The following is an 18,333-nucleotide window of genomic DNA, read 5'->3' as shown; positions in this document are numbered from 1 at the left end:
AGAATTTTTTTATATATAGCCAGGTCGAGGCGTAGGACCTTTCCAAATGCTATTCACTTGTAGATATTTACTAAGAACAATTAAGGAACGCATACTAGAACTTGAAAAACATCTTCTACATTTCTGTTTTCTGTTTTCTTGGAAGCAATCAACATACTTTCCTTTGAAATGGTAGAGACCATTCCCTTTTAGCCTAACAAAATATGGGGGGGTAATTTTTTTAAACGTCAAAGATGGTGAAGTGGGGTGAACCGTTAGCCAGTTTGTTAACACAGTTAACACAGTTAACACAGAATCCCTTTATAGATCCATAGAAAAAGGAAAGGATCTATCACTGCCTGGCATTTATTACATACTGTATTCGAACAGAAACAGAGTAGAAATTTTGTGCCGTGCACATTTATTATCTGCTACCTTTAAAGACTGAATGACCTTGACAATCACTTATTGTAGCAACTGCTTCCATCAACACTCAGCTTACAGACTGCTCGTCTTTCCCATGATCCCTTTCACATGAAACAACATGTTCCATTTCATTTTCTTTCAGAAAGTTGGGCGTGGTAGTCCACCCTTGAGTTAATTCCATGTTGGTTTCTTGGGGAAGAGATACAAATGAGTTTGTGAAAATGTATTTTGGGGTGCCTGAGTGGCTCAGTTGGTGAAGTGTCTGCCTTCGACTCCAGTCATGATCCTGGGATCTTGGGATCAAGCCCCACATGGGGCTTCCTGCTCAGCAGGGAACATGCTTCTCCCTCTCCCACTGCTGCTCCCCCCTGTTCATGCTCTCACTCTCTCTCTCTCTGCCAAATACATACATAAAATCTTTTTTAAAATGTATTTAAATGCAGGCACCAAACCATCAGCATCAACAGTCAGCTGCTCTCAGTACCACTCGCCCAATGCCAGTGATGGACAAGGGCTGGCATTCACGGCCCCCAGTTTACGTAAATGCTGACACACTGGTCACACTTGACATGCTCGGTTAATGCTTGCACGGTCAAACTCCCAGGTGGCCTGTCGCTTGTTTTTGTGAGTTATATCTGGTAATAGCACAAAAGCAGTAGAATCTATCGATAAAAGAAGAAGGAAGAGAATCCGAAAAAAGAAAGATAACTGCAAGTACGCAAGGTCAACCATCCTCAGAAGAAGTAGGTTTAAAGTGAAGGTCTTAGTAATGTACCTGTGTCCAGGTTGCATTAAATTGGTTTTCCCTTCTCAATAATGGCAAATGAGGAAAAATAGCTCACTGCTGTCCACCCGGAAAGGTTTTAGTCTATAAACCTTACCAGCAATAACTCATGAGTAGCCTATTAGGAGTCAGAAAACTTGCCTAAATATAATATAAATAGCATTTCAAAGGAAATGTGTAAGTATTCTTCAGTGAAACTCAAAGTCCCCAAACATCCGCAAGTGTGTTTGTTCCTCAAAAGCACAATCATAAAGATGGGGCCCATCAGCGATGGTCTGCCTTGAGCCACATGTATGAATCTAAGTTTTCCAAAGCTAAAATACAGATTAAGGAACAATCCGGTTGATGCAAAGACTTGCATTAGACTCCAGTGCTCCGACAGGCTCCCCAGGAGGGGACTTAGGCTCTGAAGCAAAGAGCCCAATGCACTGAAGTGATTCCGAAGGTTAAATATGTCTGAAAATTGTCTAAAGGCCCTGCATGCGGCACAGGGGAACTGGAAGGCATTTGCTTTCTTATGAAATCTGAATTTCTTTCCTTAGAGAAGGTAAAAATGATCCATTTTCTACTTTTCTTCTGGTCAGACTTCAAAGGTCAAAAACATTAAGAAGAACAAAAGTCAATGAGAACTAACCCCTCAGCAAAATCCATGGCGAGGCCCAGCCTGGAACGGGGCAAAAGTTTAAGGTGCTTTCTCTTGTATTAATTCCACTCATCTGTCCCGTTAGCCCGCCCAAAAGACAAAGTCAAAACCAACGGACTCTTCTTCCCCTGATGATTCCTGTCTTATTTTGTCTTCGGCTAACGAAGCCCGCAACGGCCACCACAAGTGTTTCAGCCAGCGCTCTGGTGCTGCTCTCCTTTGCAAAGTGTTTTACCCAAACGACCGCTTAGCAATGTTTTCTGTGCTCCTGAAACAGCCCAAGTCAGAAATCCCTTATTTCACACATATTAGAATATTGACATTAAAATATCATTTACATAATATTATTTCAATGTCTTAGAAAAATTGTTACTTGAACTCAAGTGAGAAAAGGCATGATTAGTTAACCCTTAGTTCAGAAGAACAACATAAAATATGAGCATCTTTTCCTCAACCTGTCCACCCGGATGGACTCTCATACCGCAAACGCAATAGTAAACAAATGCATCATTATCTCTTCGAACTCTCCAGATCAAATTCTCCATCTGCACCAGATTTCTCTAAAAGACCCTACCTGGCTTCACCTAGGTGTCCTCTGATTTTCCTCTTTTCTCTGATCTCCACCTCTCTCTGTTCGGCCTCATCACCCTCTGTGGGGTGCCACCCCGCCCCCATGCTCATCGCCTTGCTCAGGGCTCGTGTTCTGCTCAGATCCCTGTCTCCCAGTCTGGACTGCACTGATTGTCTCCACCCAGCCATCATCCATGTGGTCACTGCCCCTCTCTGGCCTGAGCTGTTGCTTCTCTTGAGCAAAGGCCCCCACGTAGGTCCTTCAGAAGGTTTCCCTTAGCTCTAGGATGGAATGTGTCTGTCCTTCAGCTCTGAGACTCTGGGGTTCTAGCTTCACTCGTAGCCCTGCTCTTCTTAGTCAGGTACTTTGCCTTGTTTGTGGACCATCCTTCGTTCCCACTCTCTCCGTCAGTAGAATGCCACCTCCCCATTCCCACCCTCTAACTCTAAAACCCTCTGTGCTTCGAGACTGTTCTCAGGGAACCTCTTATTTGACAACATTTCCATCCGTCTCTTTTCTCTACACTAACGCGACACCTCATCACTGTCTCTGATGAAATACACACTTTGCCCTGCCCGCGTCACCCTCATCTCGTACCCCAACGTAGACTGTAAGCTTCTTGAAGACTATGGCTCACGCCTCTCTCTCAGTCTCCCTCCCAAACCAGCAGTGCCTTCCACGCAGTAAGCACTGAGGGAGTATTTGTTGAATTGATTTCAATTAATTCAGTTTTTAACTGAATCAAGCAAAGGATGTCACAAGCTGGCTTTTATAACTAAAGAGAGCACAGTTCTGCAGCTGTCGACACAGTCTCTGGGGGGTGCAGGGAACAACACGGGGAGAATCCTCAGAAGCCAGCTGACTGCTGGGCCAACCAGGTGCAAGTTGGGAAAAATTCTATAGTGAATGAAGGAAAATAAGACGCCCAGTGGAAAAGAATACCAACATTCTTGCAAATGAATCTTTAAGTATTATTTTTACAAAGAATACCAGGATTATTTCAGTTCCCTTGTGGACTCGTTTGTATGTTCTTCCTACAGATACGTTCGGGAAAAGACCTATTGTTTGTTTTTCTCTGTCCTGACACAGCAGCCATTGTTTATAACTGTAATCATAGCACACATAGTTGAAAATGTGGGATCGGGGACAAGCTGTGCTTCCCCCTCTGCTTGTTGAGACAGTGAATACTGTGTTCTTTATGTCTTATCACAGCTCTTTTGTCAAACATTTAATGATTTTTTTCCCCAGACAAATTTGTAGTTTGTTATCCACCATAAAAATGTCTTTATTGCCTTGTTTTTAAACATTGAAACTTTGGTATGTATGTCTCAAGATGAGCATGAATTAAGGTGTTGATTTCATCTTAAATACATTTTTTATTACGGTGTATAAAGCTAGATTTCTCCAACGAGGATGGCTTATGTAGAACTATATTTAGGCTTGATGAAAGTGTATTTTATTTTAGTATGTGTTTGTCCCTTTTTTGGAAGGTGGTTTTGCCTGTCGGCTCCCAGGTCAGGTGTGTTGGGAGCATTTGTCAAACGTTAGACAGGCGCGGACATCTGTAACTTTGTGCAGCCTGCGGCAGCCGCTACGTTTCCTGCTGCAGCGACAATCTGACGCGCTTCTCCACTCCTGGGATTTCCATTTTTCCAAATGCCCAAGAGTTCTTACTCTCCTGTAATTCATAAACCTGAGACCCACGGCTTTGGGAAATTAAAAAAAAAAGGAAAAACTTTTATAATGGCATAAATAGTAACTCTTTGTTTTTCCTGGTTTAAAAAATTACAGTATGTTCCTTGATGTGACATTTGAGGGCTTTAATGCAAATGAATATTTATGACAAATAAAATAAATGCCAAACACATTCGGCATGTAACTTCAGGGCAGTTTTAAAGTATCCATTTTTCAAGTTGGTGGTGGAGTCCGCAACATCTCTTAATGTGTCCCTTTGTATTTTTATGAAGATCAGATCAGAAAACATACTTTGCTGCTCTAACCATTTCCATGAGACTTCACTTAGATTGAAGGGATAAAAAATGATTGTCAGTCTCTCAGATGCCTAGAGGAAAACCCTCTAGTTTTGTTTTCAATTTGTTTTCAAGGATGATTTAAACTTTTCAAAGACAATGTGTGAAGGGGCAAGGTCAGAGTGGGTACCTTCACCATTATTCAACGTGGGTTGCTCTAACTTCTCTTGCAAAGTAGGAAACACTCCTAGTAAGGCAGTTCTTCCCAGGGAGTATGAGACAGACAATTTTTAAGACTCTAGATATTGTGTCCAAGACGTGGGCCCTATATAGTCTTCCTGGAGAACAGGGTGCATCAGCCTTCAACTAAGGAGGTATGTTTTCTTAAAGCTTTCTATTATTTCTTAAGTAGTTATTATTTGCCTCAAAGATAATTTTGTAAGTTTTCATAGGCAGCGTTAAAAACTGTACCATCAAGTCATGTTTTGAAAGTTACTCCTGCAAGTATTTCAAATAAAAATGAAAAAATGTATTTTCAGTGTTGCACATATTTTAGACATGTTGGAAGATGTGTGGAATCAGAGACTTCTTCAAACCCTTTTGGATTAGAAGTCAATCTCTCTCTCTCTTTTTTAAAGATTTTATTCATTTATGTAACAAAGAGAGATCACAAGTAGGCAGAGAGGCAGGCAGAGAGAAAGGGGGAAGCAGGTTCCCTGCAAAGCAGGGAGCCCAGTGCAGGGCTTGATCCCAGGACCCTGAGATCATGACCTCGGCTGAAGGCAGAGGCTTAACCCACGGAGCCACCCAGGCACCCTGAAGTCAATCTCTTAAGAGTGGTCATCCTAGTCGACAAGGAAGACATCTGTGCTGGAGACTGAACCCAACTCCACCTTCCAGAAATCCCATAGCCAGTGTCCCTAGTGGCTGTGTTTACTTGGATGCCCCAGAACTTAGTTTTAATTATTTCTTTTAGTCTGTTTCTTTCTTTTATTCTCCAACCCTCTTTCCTTCAGAACTTTCTGTCTGTCTTCATGTTGATCTTTCTCACAGTGGAGCCCTTGAGAACTCCCCAGCTGGTGGGTGCTCACAGCCACGTGCTGCCTGCCCATCGCACACAGGACAGGCTTACCAGGGCCATTCTACCCCTGGTCCTTCGCCCTGGATGGAGCATGGCTGGGGTTAGTCTGCATTTGGAGTCCCACTGGCACATCTATACTGAAGACTCTGCCATTTTTTTAGGTCATGGTTGCTTCAGTCATCCCAATAGCCTTACTGTAAAGGCACTCATGTCCAAGTATTTTGGAGTTACTAAAAATAATTATGAAGATTATGATTTGCAGACCTGCTTGGCCAATGGAATTAGGCCAACTGCCCCAAGTCAAGCATACTGTTTCTCCTCTCTCTTTCTACCTCCCTCTCTCTCTCCTCCCTCTGTATCAGCCCCTTCCGTGTCATTAATGCATGGTCTAGGCATCAGACATTTAGAGAAATTCCAGGTGGTTCCTCCCCTAAATTTATGTCTTGCCTTCTCTCCTGAGCCTGGTCCTCTTCAACGTTCATCTTAATGTGGAGTTGTCCTCCAGAGAGAAGCCACTGCACTGACCCTCAGCTCTCACTGTGTTCAAAGGAAGGCAGTTTTTCAAAGGTAACAATTGAAGGAGGCTCTTTGTCCAGGCAAGAGAAGATAGTATTTAGGGCTGTGTTGGTCCTCTCAACCACATATGGATGAATGATATTTGATTGTTTTTGTATTTCATTTTAATGTTCTACAAATTACAGCAGATAGTTGTTGATTTCCTTTATAATTCCTTAAATTTCAGTCTTATCTTGAAGCTATTAAATCCAAAGAGAATGCTGTTAAGGAAGCTGTGAACTGTACACACCACCCTGACCACATTTCCGAGACTGTCTCTTGAGTTCAGTCTTACTTACACAATAAATTTGACCGTGAAACCCATTAAGAAATGTATCCAATGAAGAAGAGCGTTGAGCCATTCTTCTCTTTCTCATGCGTCCTGATAACACCATGTTTTCAATTCCATGAAACTTCCTTTTGCTAGCCACCAAGGATTCCCCACTCCACCCTATCCAACCCCCATTTCCTGTAAATACACTTTAGATACTTTTTACACTCAGGGAAAATAGACAGAAAGGGATCCCACGTACCAGCGCCACCTGGAGCCTCGACAGCTAAGACAATTGAACACCTGGCCCCGCCTCCCATCCGCTCTCTCCTCACCCCCATTTGAACCTTATTGTACTTCTTTCTTTTCTTGCCTTGCCTAGCAAGGGGGCTCCTATGCCTAAAGATGCTATTTCTTCTCCACGCGAACACATTATTCTCCTCCTGAGGTCAAGTTTCAGTCCCCACCACAATTCTACGGTCGATCTCTTGGAGAGCCATGACCTTTGTATTACAGATCTGAACTACCTCTCCTCAGAGCCTCCTCTTTGACTGGCTGACGACGCAGACCCCTTCTATCTTGGCCTGGCTTCTGAGACTTCCCCTCACAGCTCGACAAGCATTCCTCTTATCCTTCTCTCCTTCATTTTCTTGCTTCCTGATGGGCATCAGCACCTCTTCCGGTCGTGAACCTGTGAGATGGCCTCCACGGCCTCTGTGCCGATCACTCGTGTGTTTTGTTCTTGCTCAAACTCTGCTTCTGTGCCTCAGTTACCTGCTCAGCATTTTCCCTGCCTCATCTTATGACCACACCCAGAGCAACATGTCCACAATCAAACCCATCATGTTCCTCATGGAGTCACTGAGGGAACTAAACAATGATGCTCACTCATCAGTTATAAGTACACGGCAGTGCCTGCCCCCACAAACACATGGTCCCTGTAACGTGAACGCTGTTACTATTATCACTTCCCAAGAGCCCCTGATAGATTGTTTGTCTCCGTTAATGACACTGCCCGTCCTCTGCTCAACCAGCATCTACATCCTCCGGAGATCCTTGACCCTTCCTCCTCTTTCCCCACATCCCTTCTACTCCGAGCCTCCTCATGTTCCAGGGCTACTAGGAACCTTACTGTAGAGAGTACTTCATCGAACAAGTTGTTGAACTGCTTTCCACCTCGGCAGAAACAAAATAGAAATAATGAAATCTGCCTTAGCAGGACTTGGGGTGGCATTAGGCACAAGGGCGTCTATTAAACAGTAGACCAGTCATGCTTGGCACTTGGTCATGCATAAACGTCACCTCTTATTGATAGTTCCCACAGTTCGAGAAGGAAGAAATAAGAAATCAGATATAAACAAATATTATCTCTATATAACAAAAAACCTGGGATGAGTAGATGTTCAAAAGATAGCGAGGCAAACAGGTAGGTAGACGACAGATAGACAGGTGGCTAGAAACACTAGAATGATGGAATGACACAAAGCATAAGTGGAAAAGATGGCAGGGAAGAAAACTGAAATAGGAAAAAATATGTTGAATTTATGGTTGTATTACTGGGGATATTTTTATTTTTTTTATTAAAAACTTGAGCCTAACATTTTCAAGATAGTTTCCTTTTCCCCAGGAAAGAAGTACATATCTTATTAGTGGTTGTTTAATTTTTTCACTGTAAAAGTTTTCCTTTCGAATACAGTCATAACTGGCTTTCCATTAGCGTGAATCGGTTCTCATCTCTATGGACATTTTCAGTGCTTTCAGCTGTTTCCAGAGCACAAATCTATTTTGAAATCACCTCTAGCTGTAAAGGAAAAAAAAAATACCATCTGTAAATGCTTTTGTCTAGAGGTATAGCATCAAAATAAAGTACCACATACCCACTGTCCTTATGATACTGGTGGCGATTTTCTATTCTTATTTTAAATTTTCTCTCATTACCTTCCATTTTAAGGGATTTGACAAGGGAACAGTTCAGACCAAAGCTATCTTATCTTTCAGAGGAACATAGAATTAACCACATCCAAATGGAAATTAAAAAGAATAGTTCTCCAGTCCATGTAAATGCACAAAGCAGAAAGTGTGAAGTTGTGATGTCATATAAAGCATTTTGAAACATAGAAGGCACCGCCCAAGGGCACCAGTCTTTGTAATATTACAGCAGAAATGGTTTCTAGATATACCTTTATCTGTGTGACTCTCCCAATTCCTGACAATGTGTGCCAGTGTCTTCAGGGAAACTGGAATTAATGTCAAGCTTTTATCCACTAATACTCTTTCATTATTGAAACAGCCATTTCAGTGCGGTCCTTCAGTGTAGCACGTGTCTTCACCAAATGAGGGGAGTTATTTACCCATTAAGATGATTTTTAGAAGTTTTAGTTTTCGGAAACTGAGACTCGGAGCAATTACGGCTCCAGATAGTGGTCACGCAGGTGGAAATGGCCCGTGCAAGATTCAAACCCAGGAAGTGCAGCCCAAAGGCCTCACCCTGACCCGACAAACGGGAGCCTCCTGAGCTTGTCTCAGAGAAGAAGAGTGATGGTGGATGGCGGGCAAACGACATGGCCCGGTTCAGATGTCACTGAGAAAGTGTGCGTGAGGGTACGGTGTCTCCCTCGAATTCCTCGAACCCTCCAGAGCTCGAACCCTTCCAGAACCCTCCCCAGAGGTAACAACTATGCTATGTAGTTCTTAAGCTTGGGGGTGTGTGTGTGTACACACAGCATACTTATACATAAACATACACACAAATGTACATATCCGTACACACACACATATATACAGTTAGAGATAAACATATCGGCAGTATATGTTACTGTGTAAGTAATGTTTCATACATTTTAAACTTTATTAAGTGGCATATCATATATATATTTGTGTGAATCTTGCGTAAGGATACAAAACATTTGGCCCTTAAAGAATAGAAAATGACTGTGTAATTTTTTTACATTTTAAAATGGTGTCAGAAATGTTATACTTGGAAGGGCAGAAAGGGAAAAATTCGCTTTGATAATGACTGAGAACCAGAGGAACCTTCTACTGGGTCCACACATAGGTTTTATTTTACAAAATGGAAAAAAAAAATGTGTAACTTTCTTCTCATCTGGAAAGAGCCTGTCGCACCCCCTGAAAAGGGAGGTTTTCTCTTGGAGCCATCAGAAACTGGGACCTGGGCATCACGTCAGGACGAGAGCCTCCCCACTGCCCCCCACCCAGGGTGTGCACACGCACACCTGTCCTGGTGTCTACATGTCTGATTCCATGATCTGTAACATTTGCATGACCTCATCTGAGGCAAATAGTATTAACCTTGGACTTTAAGCACCAAGGGTACGAATGTGGGCACGCGTTGCATACTTCTGAGTTCATGCATACTTTCCGAACAGCACATGGCCGTGAGGAAGAGAGGAGGAGGGACTGAATTGCATGAGTGGCATTCCAGATGTGTTGATAGAACTGCAGCCAGAGTCCCTTTTCAAAGTTAGGTCAAACGTTAACCTCTTACTGCTCAAAGCAAGAACACCTGATCGTAGTAATTGGGAAGCCAACGAGTACTAAAAGTCCTCAAGTAGCCTCAATGTCCTTTGCAGATCCTTGTTTTGGATCACACCTTGAGGGGGTGGCCGACCATCCTGATTTGCTCCAGACTGAGAAGGTGGCCAGGACGTGGGGCTTTCAGTGCTAGATCTGGGATGGGTGGTGGCCCTGTGGCATGTCCTTGCGGTGGGATGACGGAGAATGGGCTGCTTCCTGCATTCCTGGGCGGCCTGACACCCAGGCCTTGGGCCATTGCTGGCAACCAGAAGCCGGGGTCTGGGCTGGACGCACAGAGCATGGAACCCTGGCCGTCAGCAGTCTCATGTCCTTTGAGTTCTGTCTTACCGTTTCTAATCCTCCCATGACAAGGCTTCCATGCATTCTGCAGAATATGAGTTTCTGTAAGTGAGACATTAATTATTTCTTACCTTATAACCCATAAAACAATGATAAGGAAAATTAAAGTGACAGAAACATATGGGAAAACACTTAAAGCAGCATTATGAAAAAAATTGCATACTTTAACAGAATTATTGAAAACTTTTAATTTACAGGGAGGATTCATCATAAACCCTTCTTTACACTTCATTGGGGTGCATATGTTTTATTAATTCTTATTAGTACATATAATTTTTTAAAGGATGAAGAAGTCTTGAATGTCAGTAGTTTCTCCAGTGGGTCTCTCTTAGTCCTGCTATCTGCCAGCACCCATCTGCGTCCCGGTTTCTCTAGAAACGGAGCCATAGAGGGATATGGGTGCTTCCTGTGGCCCAAGGAATCATGTGGTGATGCCCCTCGTCGGGAGCCCCACAGGAGATCTAGCTGTGGAAAGATGGTCTCTTCATGACCTTCGGGCGTGGGCTGGGATTAAATCACCCAGCTCACCAACGCCTTTCGCGTCTGCCTCCTGCCCAGGTCTGCTCAGCAAATGCTAACAGCCAGGGGTGCTCGGGGGAAAGAGGGGAAAAAGGCAAGACCCCACACTGGAGAGAGAACTGCCACGCCCCACAGGTGTCTGAGCTCGAACAGCAGACTCGCAGACCCTCTGTCCCACCGTGTCGCCTGTCGCTTGGGGCCAGCAACAGTCACTGTTCCGATTCCACGTGGGGAAAATGGCATGAACCAACCTTGGGGGGGTCTCTATAAGCATCAAACGTGTGCAAGGGCCCTGTATACCTGAGGCTGTCGCAGATGTTAGTTGCTGTTTCTGCTCCTGGATCATTGAGGAGCGCTGGTTTAGCAGGGCAGGCAGAGGGGCCTACACAGTGACCTTAGAGGCCAGGCTGTGAAGTCAGAGTAGTGCCCTTGAGGAGCTGGAGCCGGACTCTGAAGGTCAAGAGTCAGAGCAGCCCCCAGAGGGGACAAGGGTGAGAGCACACATGGGGATTTCAGCAGCCCGCGGGGAGGGGAGCAGGGAACAGCTAGAAGGGCAGGTCTATAGGTCCCATGGCTCCGAAGACGGGTGTGTGCGAGGGAGCTGGTGATGGGAAAGGTCCCCACTGCCCCACCCCAAGGCAGCAGGGGAGAGGGCACAGAGGGAGGAGGGAGGCAAGCCAGGGCTTCCCGTAGCTGCCAGGCGACAGTTAGAAACTTGTTAGTAACTAAGGAGTAAAAACGAAGTTGGCCCGAGCGGGGAGCCCCATCCGGCAAATGACCTCTGGTCCCTCTCTGGTCCCAGCACCGCCATGTCTGTCTTCTGCCGCAGCTAAGACGTTATATAAATATGGGAATATGGGTGTGCGTGCGCGTGTATTATAGATTCCGATTTTCGTTCCGATGTTTTCCTACTTCTGCCAGCAGTAATAGAACAAGTTCCATAAATTGCCACCGACTGTCAAGTCCTCAGGATCCTCCATCCTCAGAGTTCAAAGAGCCGTAGTCGTAATGATGGTTTCCACATTGAAATAAGGAGTAGTAAACCAAGCGAGCCTAGAGAGGCTTCTAGAAAATAGACCCTGGACTGGTTCCTTGCCTGAGATTTCAGTAATTTATACCAAAAGAAAAAAAAAAAAGGAAATGAAAAACATGCAATTTTCCCTAAGTCTCATGAATAATTGAGAAAAAGCCAGATTATCGGGGCCTCAGTAGGCACTTCGGCATAGGGTTATAAAGAAAGAATCCCAAAGGAGTACGTAGGGGGCCAGGCTAAGAGTCAGCCTGAGAGCTCAGTGTGGGGGCACTTTTTCCTCTCCTGTTTGATGGGCAAGGGGTGACTCTCCAAAAGTGAGGGTCTGCGGAGCCCCAGAGTGTTGGGGAGCCTGCTTGGTACTGCTAATGGCCACGGAGCAGATCGTTGTCCTCCCCCCTCACTGTCTGTCCCTCCCTCACAACTGCCACTTGCTCAAACGGATGTACTTAAACAATCTGAGATGAAAGCATCACCCTCTCCATGGGTCAAATGTACCATTTCTGAAGATTTCCTTTGGTAAGAAACTTTGTTTGCCTCGAGTTTGTGGCTGATGCCTTTCCTCCTCCGGTTCATCGGCTCCTGCAGCTCCACTTCCAGCGCCCCGGGCGAAAGATCACTCTGCTCCTTCTGAGTCCCCAGGACAGTCGCAGCGCACTCCGGGCTTGTGAATGTACACGGTGATGCCAGCTCATCAGAGAAGGCCGAGAGCGATATCCCAGGGCTGTTGTGGTCGTGTCGCTTCATGAGTCTGATGACTTTGAAAATAAAACGAGGAAAACTTACCTGTCAATTAGGCGCTGCTCGCAGGAGCTCTTTCTGGCTCATGCAGGGGCCGCGATGACTCGGGCGCATCTCAGGCAAACTTTCATAGATCATGTCAGGGTGCAGGTGTTTGCAGCCTTCGTACCCGAGTGGAGTGGGATCGTGTGTGCATTAGTCCCCTGTAAGGAGAAAACAGACGGTACGCGGGTAGAACCAGGCGTCCCTTTTCATGGCAAACAGTGATCTTTAAGAAAATCATGATTAAGTTTCAAGGAAGTGAAATTATGGAGTGATGCCCAATTTGAATTCTGTGGCAGGCGCGGGAGTTTCTCATCCCGGACGGGCAGTTTCTTCTTCATCGTTAGATTCACAGGCACTGGAGTGCAGACAAGAACCGTGTTTGCGTGTGTCTGGGGAAAGGTGTGGGAGAGGACTGTTAGCATTAGGTTGGCCTCAATCTATTTCTCTTCTAGAAATATCTGTGCCTTGTTATGGCTAAGTGAGAGACCGGTAAGGTTCCGGATTCTTTCATTGAAATTCCACTCCACCTTCGTCTTATCCACGGTGTCCAGTTTTCTCTAAGGTGACTTGTCACATGGAAGTTCCCACCTTTGTTCCGTGGATTCGTGTTTTCCTGCATGTACATGATTTTATACACTCAGCATAGCCGGAAACATGGATGGGATGAAACACACCCTTTTCCCCCCACTCCCTGTCTCCTCCCTTACCCCAGCAGTCCCGTGTGGGGCACATGGGACCGTAATGCACAAAAGATCCAGAAGCTGGGAGATATGCAACCAGATAATAGGAAGATCCCATAGCTGAAAGCCGTAGCAGGATGGCAGGGGGTAAGCAAGCCCTGCCAAGTGGGGGGAGCAGAGGGAAGAGGGATGGAGGAATGTTCAAGAAAACAGTGTTTTTTAGCTCCTGGAGAGGTCCCCTAATTGGGGACGAACTAGGGGAAAAGTGATGTTTCTGCTGGCCTCTAGGCTTCCCCAAGGAAGCTAAGTCACAAGTAACGTCAAATCCAGATCTGGAGGAACTGCTATGGGAAGAAAGAAATGAATAAATTCCTAACTCAGGAAATTACATGGAGAGAAGGTGCCAATATCTGTTTTTATTATTTTCAGTTTGAGAAATTCCATCCTCCTCTTTTGGAAAAAGATGTTATTATGCATTTGAGTGTACTATCATGTCAATTGGGTTTATGTTGAATACTTCCCTAGGATTTTACATTTTTTCTTTCACAAAATGGAAATCTCTATCAATCTCCTTTCTGGTTTTTTAAAAAGCTTCATAGAAAGTGAGAAATTTCTTTAAATGGAAAAAAAAAATAGCATTAGCACTCACATTCCTCTGTGATCTATTGTCCAAGCCGTGTTTATCTCCTACTAGGAGATCAGGCCCTGCTTCTAAGAAATTCTTCTATGCTTCTACCCTGTTCTTTATAATTCAGGCTGTGGTGAATCTCTCTGCTGACATAAAATTAATGACCAATGACCCTGGTAGGTCTTCACCACATGGGACGGGTGAGGCCAGGGTTTCAAGAGTCTAAACAAAACACATGTTCGGTGAACAAAGAAATGAATGTGTAAGGCCTAAAATTTTCAACAGAAATAAACCTCAAGAAACACCCAAATTAACTGTCATTCTCAGAAAAATCCTTTGTTCACGTTTTCACTCCAATTCATACCTGCCACTTGCGCTAATTTCAATCTCCCCCCATGAGATGAACATGCGTGCAGCTCATTTCTTTCGATTGCAATTAAAAGATCAGACTGTCAGGATCCATAACAGTCCCTTCGAAGAAAGTGAAAGAACCTAGAATCCGTAATCTTGTTTTCGCAATGAAATTATGAATCACCGTTCACCAGAATGGAGTGCATTAGAATACCAAGTGAGACCTGACTGTCTTAGAAGAGGCAGGCTCTCAATCTGTGGCGACCATCTGGACGTCGCCGAGGAGGAGTTGGGACGGGCCGCAAAGCTGTCAGGCGATGGGGAGCATATGGAGGTGGCCTCTTCGGGGCCACGGACCGTCGGTGCTGCTGCAGTTGTCCAACATATTGCCCCTGTCTACGCGAGCATAACTTAATAGCCAACTTGAATTCCACTGTCGTTAAAGAGGGGTTGACCTGTTAGTAAGCTAGCTGACATCGCACACTTTGTTTTATTGGCTAAATAAAGCAAATACACTGTAAAGACTTGAAATAACTTCTACTCAAAGACTCTTTCTGAGATGTTTCTTTTTGTTTCTTTTTTTTTTTCCCCCTGTTCCCAAGACATAATGTGCTCCATTTCATCAGGGATAAAGATAACCGTGAGGTGCTCGCTTCGGCAGCACATATACTAAAAAAAAAAAAAAAAAAAAAAAGATAACGGGGAGAGTTGTGGTTTTTTTAAAAGAATACAAATTAGAAAAAAAAGAAAAGAGCAGAGATCAAGTTTGAAGCCAAATGCTGGTTTTTTTTTTAATTGTTAGATGGTTATATTTAAGTTAGAATCTTCTCTATATTAATCAAGTTCTATCAAGGAAAGTACAGAAATAAAATAAATATGCATTTTACTTACTGTTTTTGGCACACTCTTGGCTTTGAGCTGCTTTGGCTGATCATACCTTAGGATTTCATCTTTTTGGCATGGCCTCCTAGCATTTTAGTGCAATGGCTCCCAAAACGAATGCTAAAATATTACTTACAATCCAAAAAAATATATATCTCTTCTTTGTGTGGAATAAAATATGAACTAATTTGGAGAAAGGAACAGTTCTAGGCATGTATTTCATTAATATAAATATCCACCTCACACTGGGTGAATTAACATCTCTTAGAATTGATACTACAATGTTAGTAAGAGAAAAAGAAATAAAAGCACTTTTCTACTAAAAATATTTGTCTAATGTCGAATGTGAGATTCTGAAGCAGAAAAAGGCATTAGAGAATAGGAGAGGATATTTTTCTCCTAATTTATTTCAATTGTCCCCTTTTGTGTTAGGCTTTCTTTAACGGGTCTGATAGGGGTGAAGAGACGAGCTGTGTCTGAGTAGCTACAAATAGAAGCATAACTCAAGGTAATCTACAGCCAAGCACTCGAATGCGTTTACTAAATAAGGTTGGGAGCAATATTAGGTACATTTTTCTGACACCTTTCCCTGTTGACAAGCAGTTGGGTGAATTTAGTAAAGGAAGTACACGGTGAACTATTGTTAGCATTTATCAGCAAATGTGGTGAGTGGCCCTGAAATAGAGCATCTTATCATCCAAATTTCTCAGTAGCCTTAATAAAGAGTAGCTGGAGTAGACCGACGGAGTCTTAATGTGACGAACCACCTCCCTGGGAAGTGGGACTTTGCGAAGGAACCAGAGGATAGATTTCGGTGGGTAAGGTTCAGAGTAGTTGTAAATTGGCCTAGCATTTTATATTTCCTTGATCAATTCCTAACTCTATAATAAAAAGAAACAACAACACAAAACTGCAGCGAATGGTTGGGTATCAAGTAGAGATTGAATGGTACCAACAACAAACCTTGTTAATATTGACAGGTTATGGTACAGGGATTATCTAATTTCACAGATGAGGATAGCACAAAATGAGACAACTTCTACATAATGTTTATTCTAGGGGAATATTATGACTTTACTGAGATTTTTAATCTCCTTCATATTGAATTTTCTCATAATGCATGAAATAAACATACATCAAGCTAGTTAACATTTGAACAAGGCCCCAACACAGTTAAACCATAACTTGATATGAAACATGTGACACAAAGGAAATGTGATACTGTATGTGACTAACTATATATTGTTGGAGGTCACACCGTATGTCTGTAATGTATATATCCTTTTCCTCGAAAAAAACGATGCGACTCAGCACTACAAAAGCCTTGCGACTAAGATAGTCTATCAAATCAACACTCTGTGTCACAGTCAATGTACGCAGTCCTTGAGCCAAGCCACCTAAAAATCTGTAAGAACATCAAACTGTGCCTGTTAAGGGACCTCAGTTCACAACCAAATGCTTTGTTAATTTAACTGGGTAAACATCTCCACAAGGACCATTATTACTGCAAAAGATGCCTCTGATGCCCAGGAAAGTCATAACATATTCTTCCATATATTTCTAAATACTATGAAACCTACCAGAGCAATCATATGAGTAAACAGACAATTAAATTGAGAATATAAAAGGCAGGCCAGCACAATGTATTAATTTGCTGCTCTTTAATGGACTTTATCTGTGACCCATATATATTCCTTCTGAAGTATTCACAGAAAAACTATCAAGGAAGTTTAGATATTTTTATACCAAGTTTATATTATATTGTACATATAATATATATATTGTATATATAATATATATAATATACTATATATAATAATATATATAATATTGTATATGATATATAATATTATATATAATATATATATATATCTATCTCCACTGAAGAGTCCTTATTAAAAAAGATCCCCATCAAGGCACCTGGGTGGCTCAGTTGGTTAAGCATCTAACTCTTGATTTTGACTCAAGTCATGATCTCAGGATCCTGGGATTGAGCCCCAAGTCAGGCTTTCCACTCAGTGAGGAGTCTACTTGTCTCTCTCTCCCTCTGCTCACTCTCTCTCTCTCTCTCTCTCTCTCAAATAAATAAATAAATAGATCTTTTTAAATAAGTCTTTAAAATTACCTATCAGGAATAAAGCAGAGACTACCAGAGTAGATAGTAAGATAGACATGGCCTTAGAAGGTCTGCACCCCTTCAGGTGCATCCAGTTCTGCGGGGTGTTAACAGTAAACTTTGAGCCTTAGTTCTCTCTTCCACAACACATAGATAAATGTCTACTGCAGAGGTATATTGAGGAGAATGAATTAATGCATATTAAAGCAGTCATTAAATGTCTGGATTAAAACTAGGAGTAGACTCTCAATGAAATTTATGTACCTGTTTTCCTTACTTATGCTGAAATGAAATAATATCAGTTCATAGTATACCAGTTTGTACTGAGTGGCACAACACTGAATTTTTAAAGTAATTTCCCCCTTAGAATAATGCCAAATATGGGACATATTAAATAAGAAACTGCAAGCTTGTAAGTCACTGAATAGCCAAGTTTAGCGGGGAACAGAGGCATTTTATTTCGGGAATCCAAGTGCTGACCTGGTCAACTCTCCTCATCTTAGGCAGTCTCATGCCCTTTTAATCAGAATGTAAACAGACCTAAAGTTTCTTAAAATGCAAAAATGTCTCCCTTCAAGTAATATCAACTTAATAAAAGTCTTTATTACTTTGTTGGAGCCTTATTTGATGATACTAAATTTTTTCTCTTAGGCTTGTATAATAGGTTTTAATCGCAGAAACTTTCCTTTTAAAAAAAAAAATCCCTTTGGCTCTTAACACTGTCATTATGACAGCAACACTTAAAGCTGACCTTTTTTTTGACAGAGTTAGAAATTCTTCCCCAGGCAAGGTGGTGATTCTTTAATGCTTATGTGCAAATTATGCAAATACCTCACATCGCACAGGGACATTTCATAATCCTGTGTACTACCCCTTCTTCGGCTTAATGAAAATATTAATGCTGGGTTCCAGTAATATTTTCCATGTAATAAAGTTGCTGTTTTATAGATTAAAGGACACTTAAGGTCAATCTAAATAATTGTTTTAAAACTTACCACAGTGAACAAAATGTTCTTTCTTATCCTATCCACCAGTACCAGAAAAATGTAAAGCTGCATTCACAGGTAGCTTTTTTCATGAGAATTTAGAACTTTACCATGTTTGATTGAGTATTTTTTTTAAAGATTTTATTCATTTATTTGACAGAGAGAGATCACAAGCAGACAG

General features: G+C 42.6%; 1 protein-coding gene across 3 annotated transcripts in view; it reads left to right on the top strand.

The window, feature by feature from the left end:
• Nucleotides 1–18,333, top strand: part of PACRG (parkin coregulated) — a 511,595-nt gene that overhangs the window by 412,016 nt on the left and 81,246 nt on the right. The window contains exon 5 of one of the 3 annotated variants that reach the window (XM_046005593.1): nt 6,197–6,274. The exons of the other annotated variants lie outside the window; for them this stretch is intronic. Coding sequence (XP_045861549.1) covers nt 6,197–6,207 — 11 coding nt within the window. The 3' untranslated portion in view covers nt 6,208–6,274. Of the gene's footprint in view, nt 1–6,196; nt 6,275–18,333 lie in introns of those variants that run through there. 3 annotated transcript variants of the gene reach the window in all.

Source organism: Meles meles, chromosome 5 (assembly GCF_922984935.1).
Source record: "Meles meles chromosome 5, mMelMel3.1 paternal haplotype, whole genome shotgun sequence".
NCBI classification, from domain to species: Eukaryota; Metazoa; Chordata; class Mammalia; order Carnivora; family Mustelidae; genus Meles; species Meles meles.
Note: the sequence above shows the minus strand (reverse complement) of the source record. Positions and strands in the feature narration are given on the sequence as shown.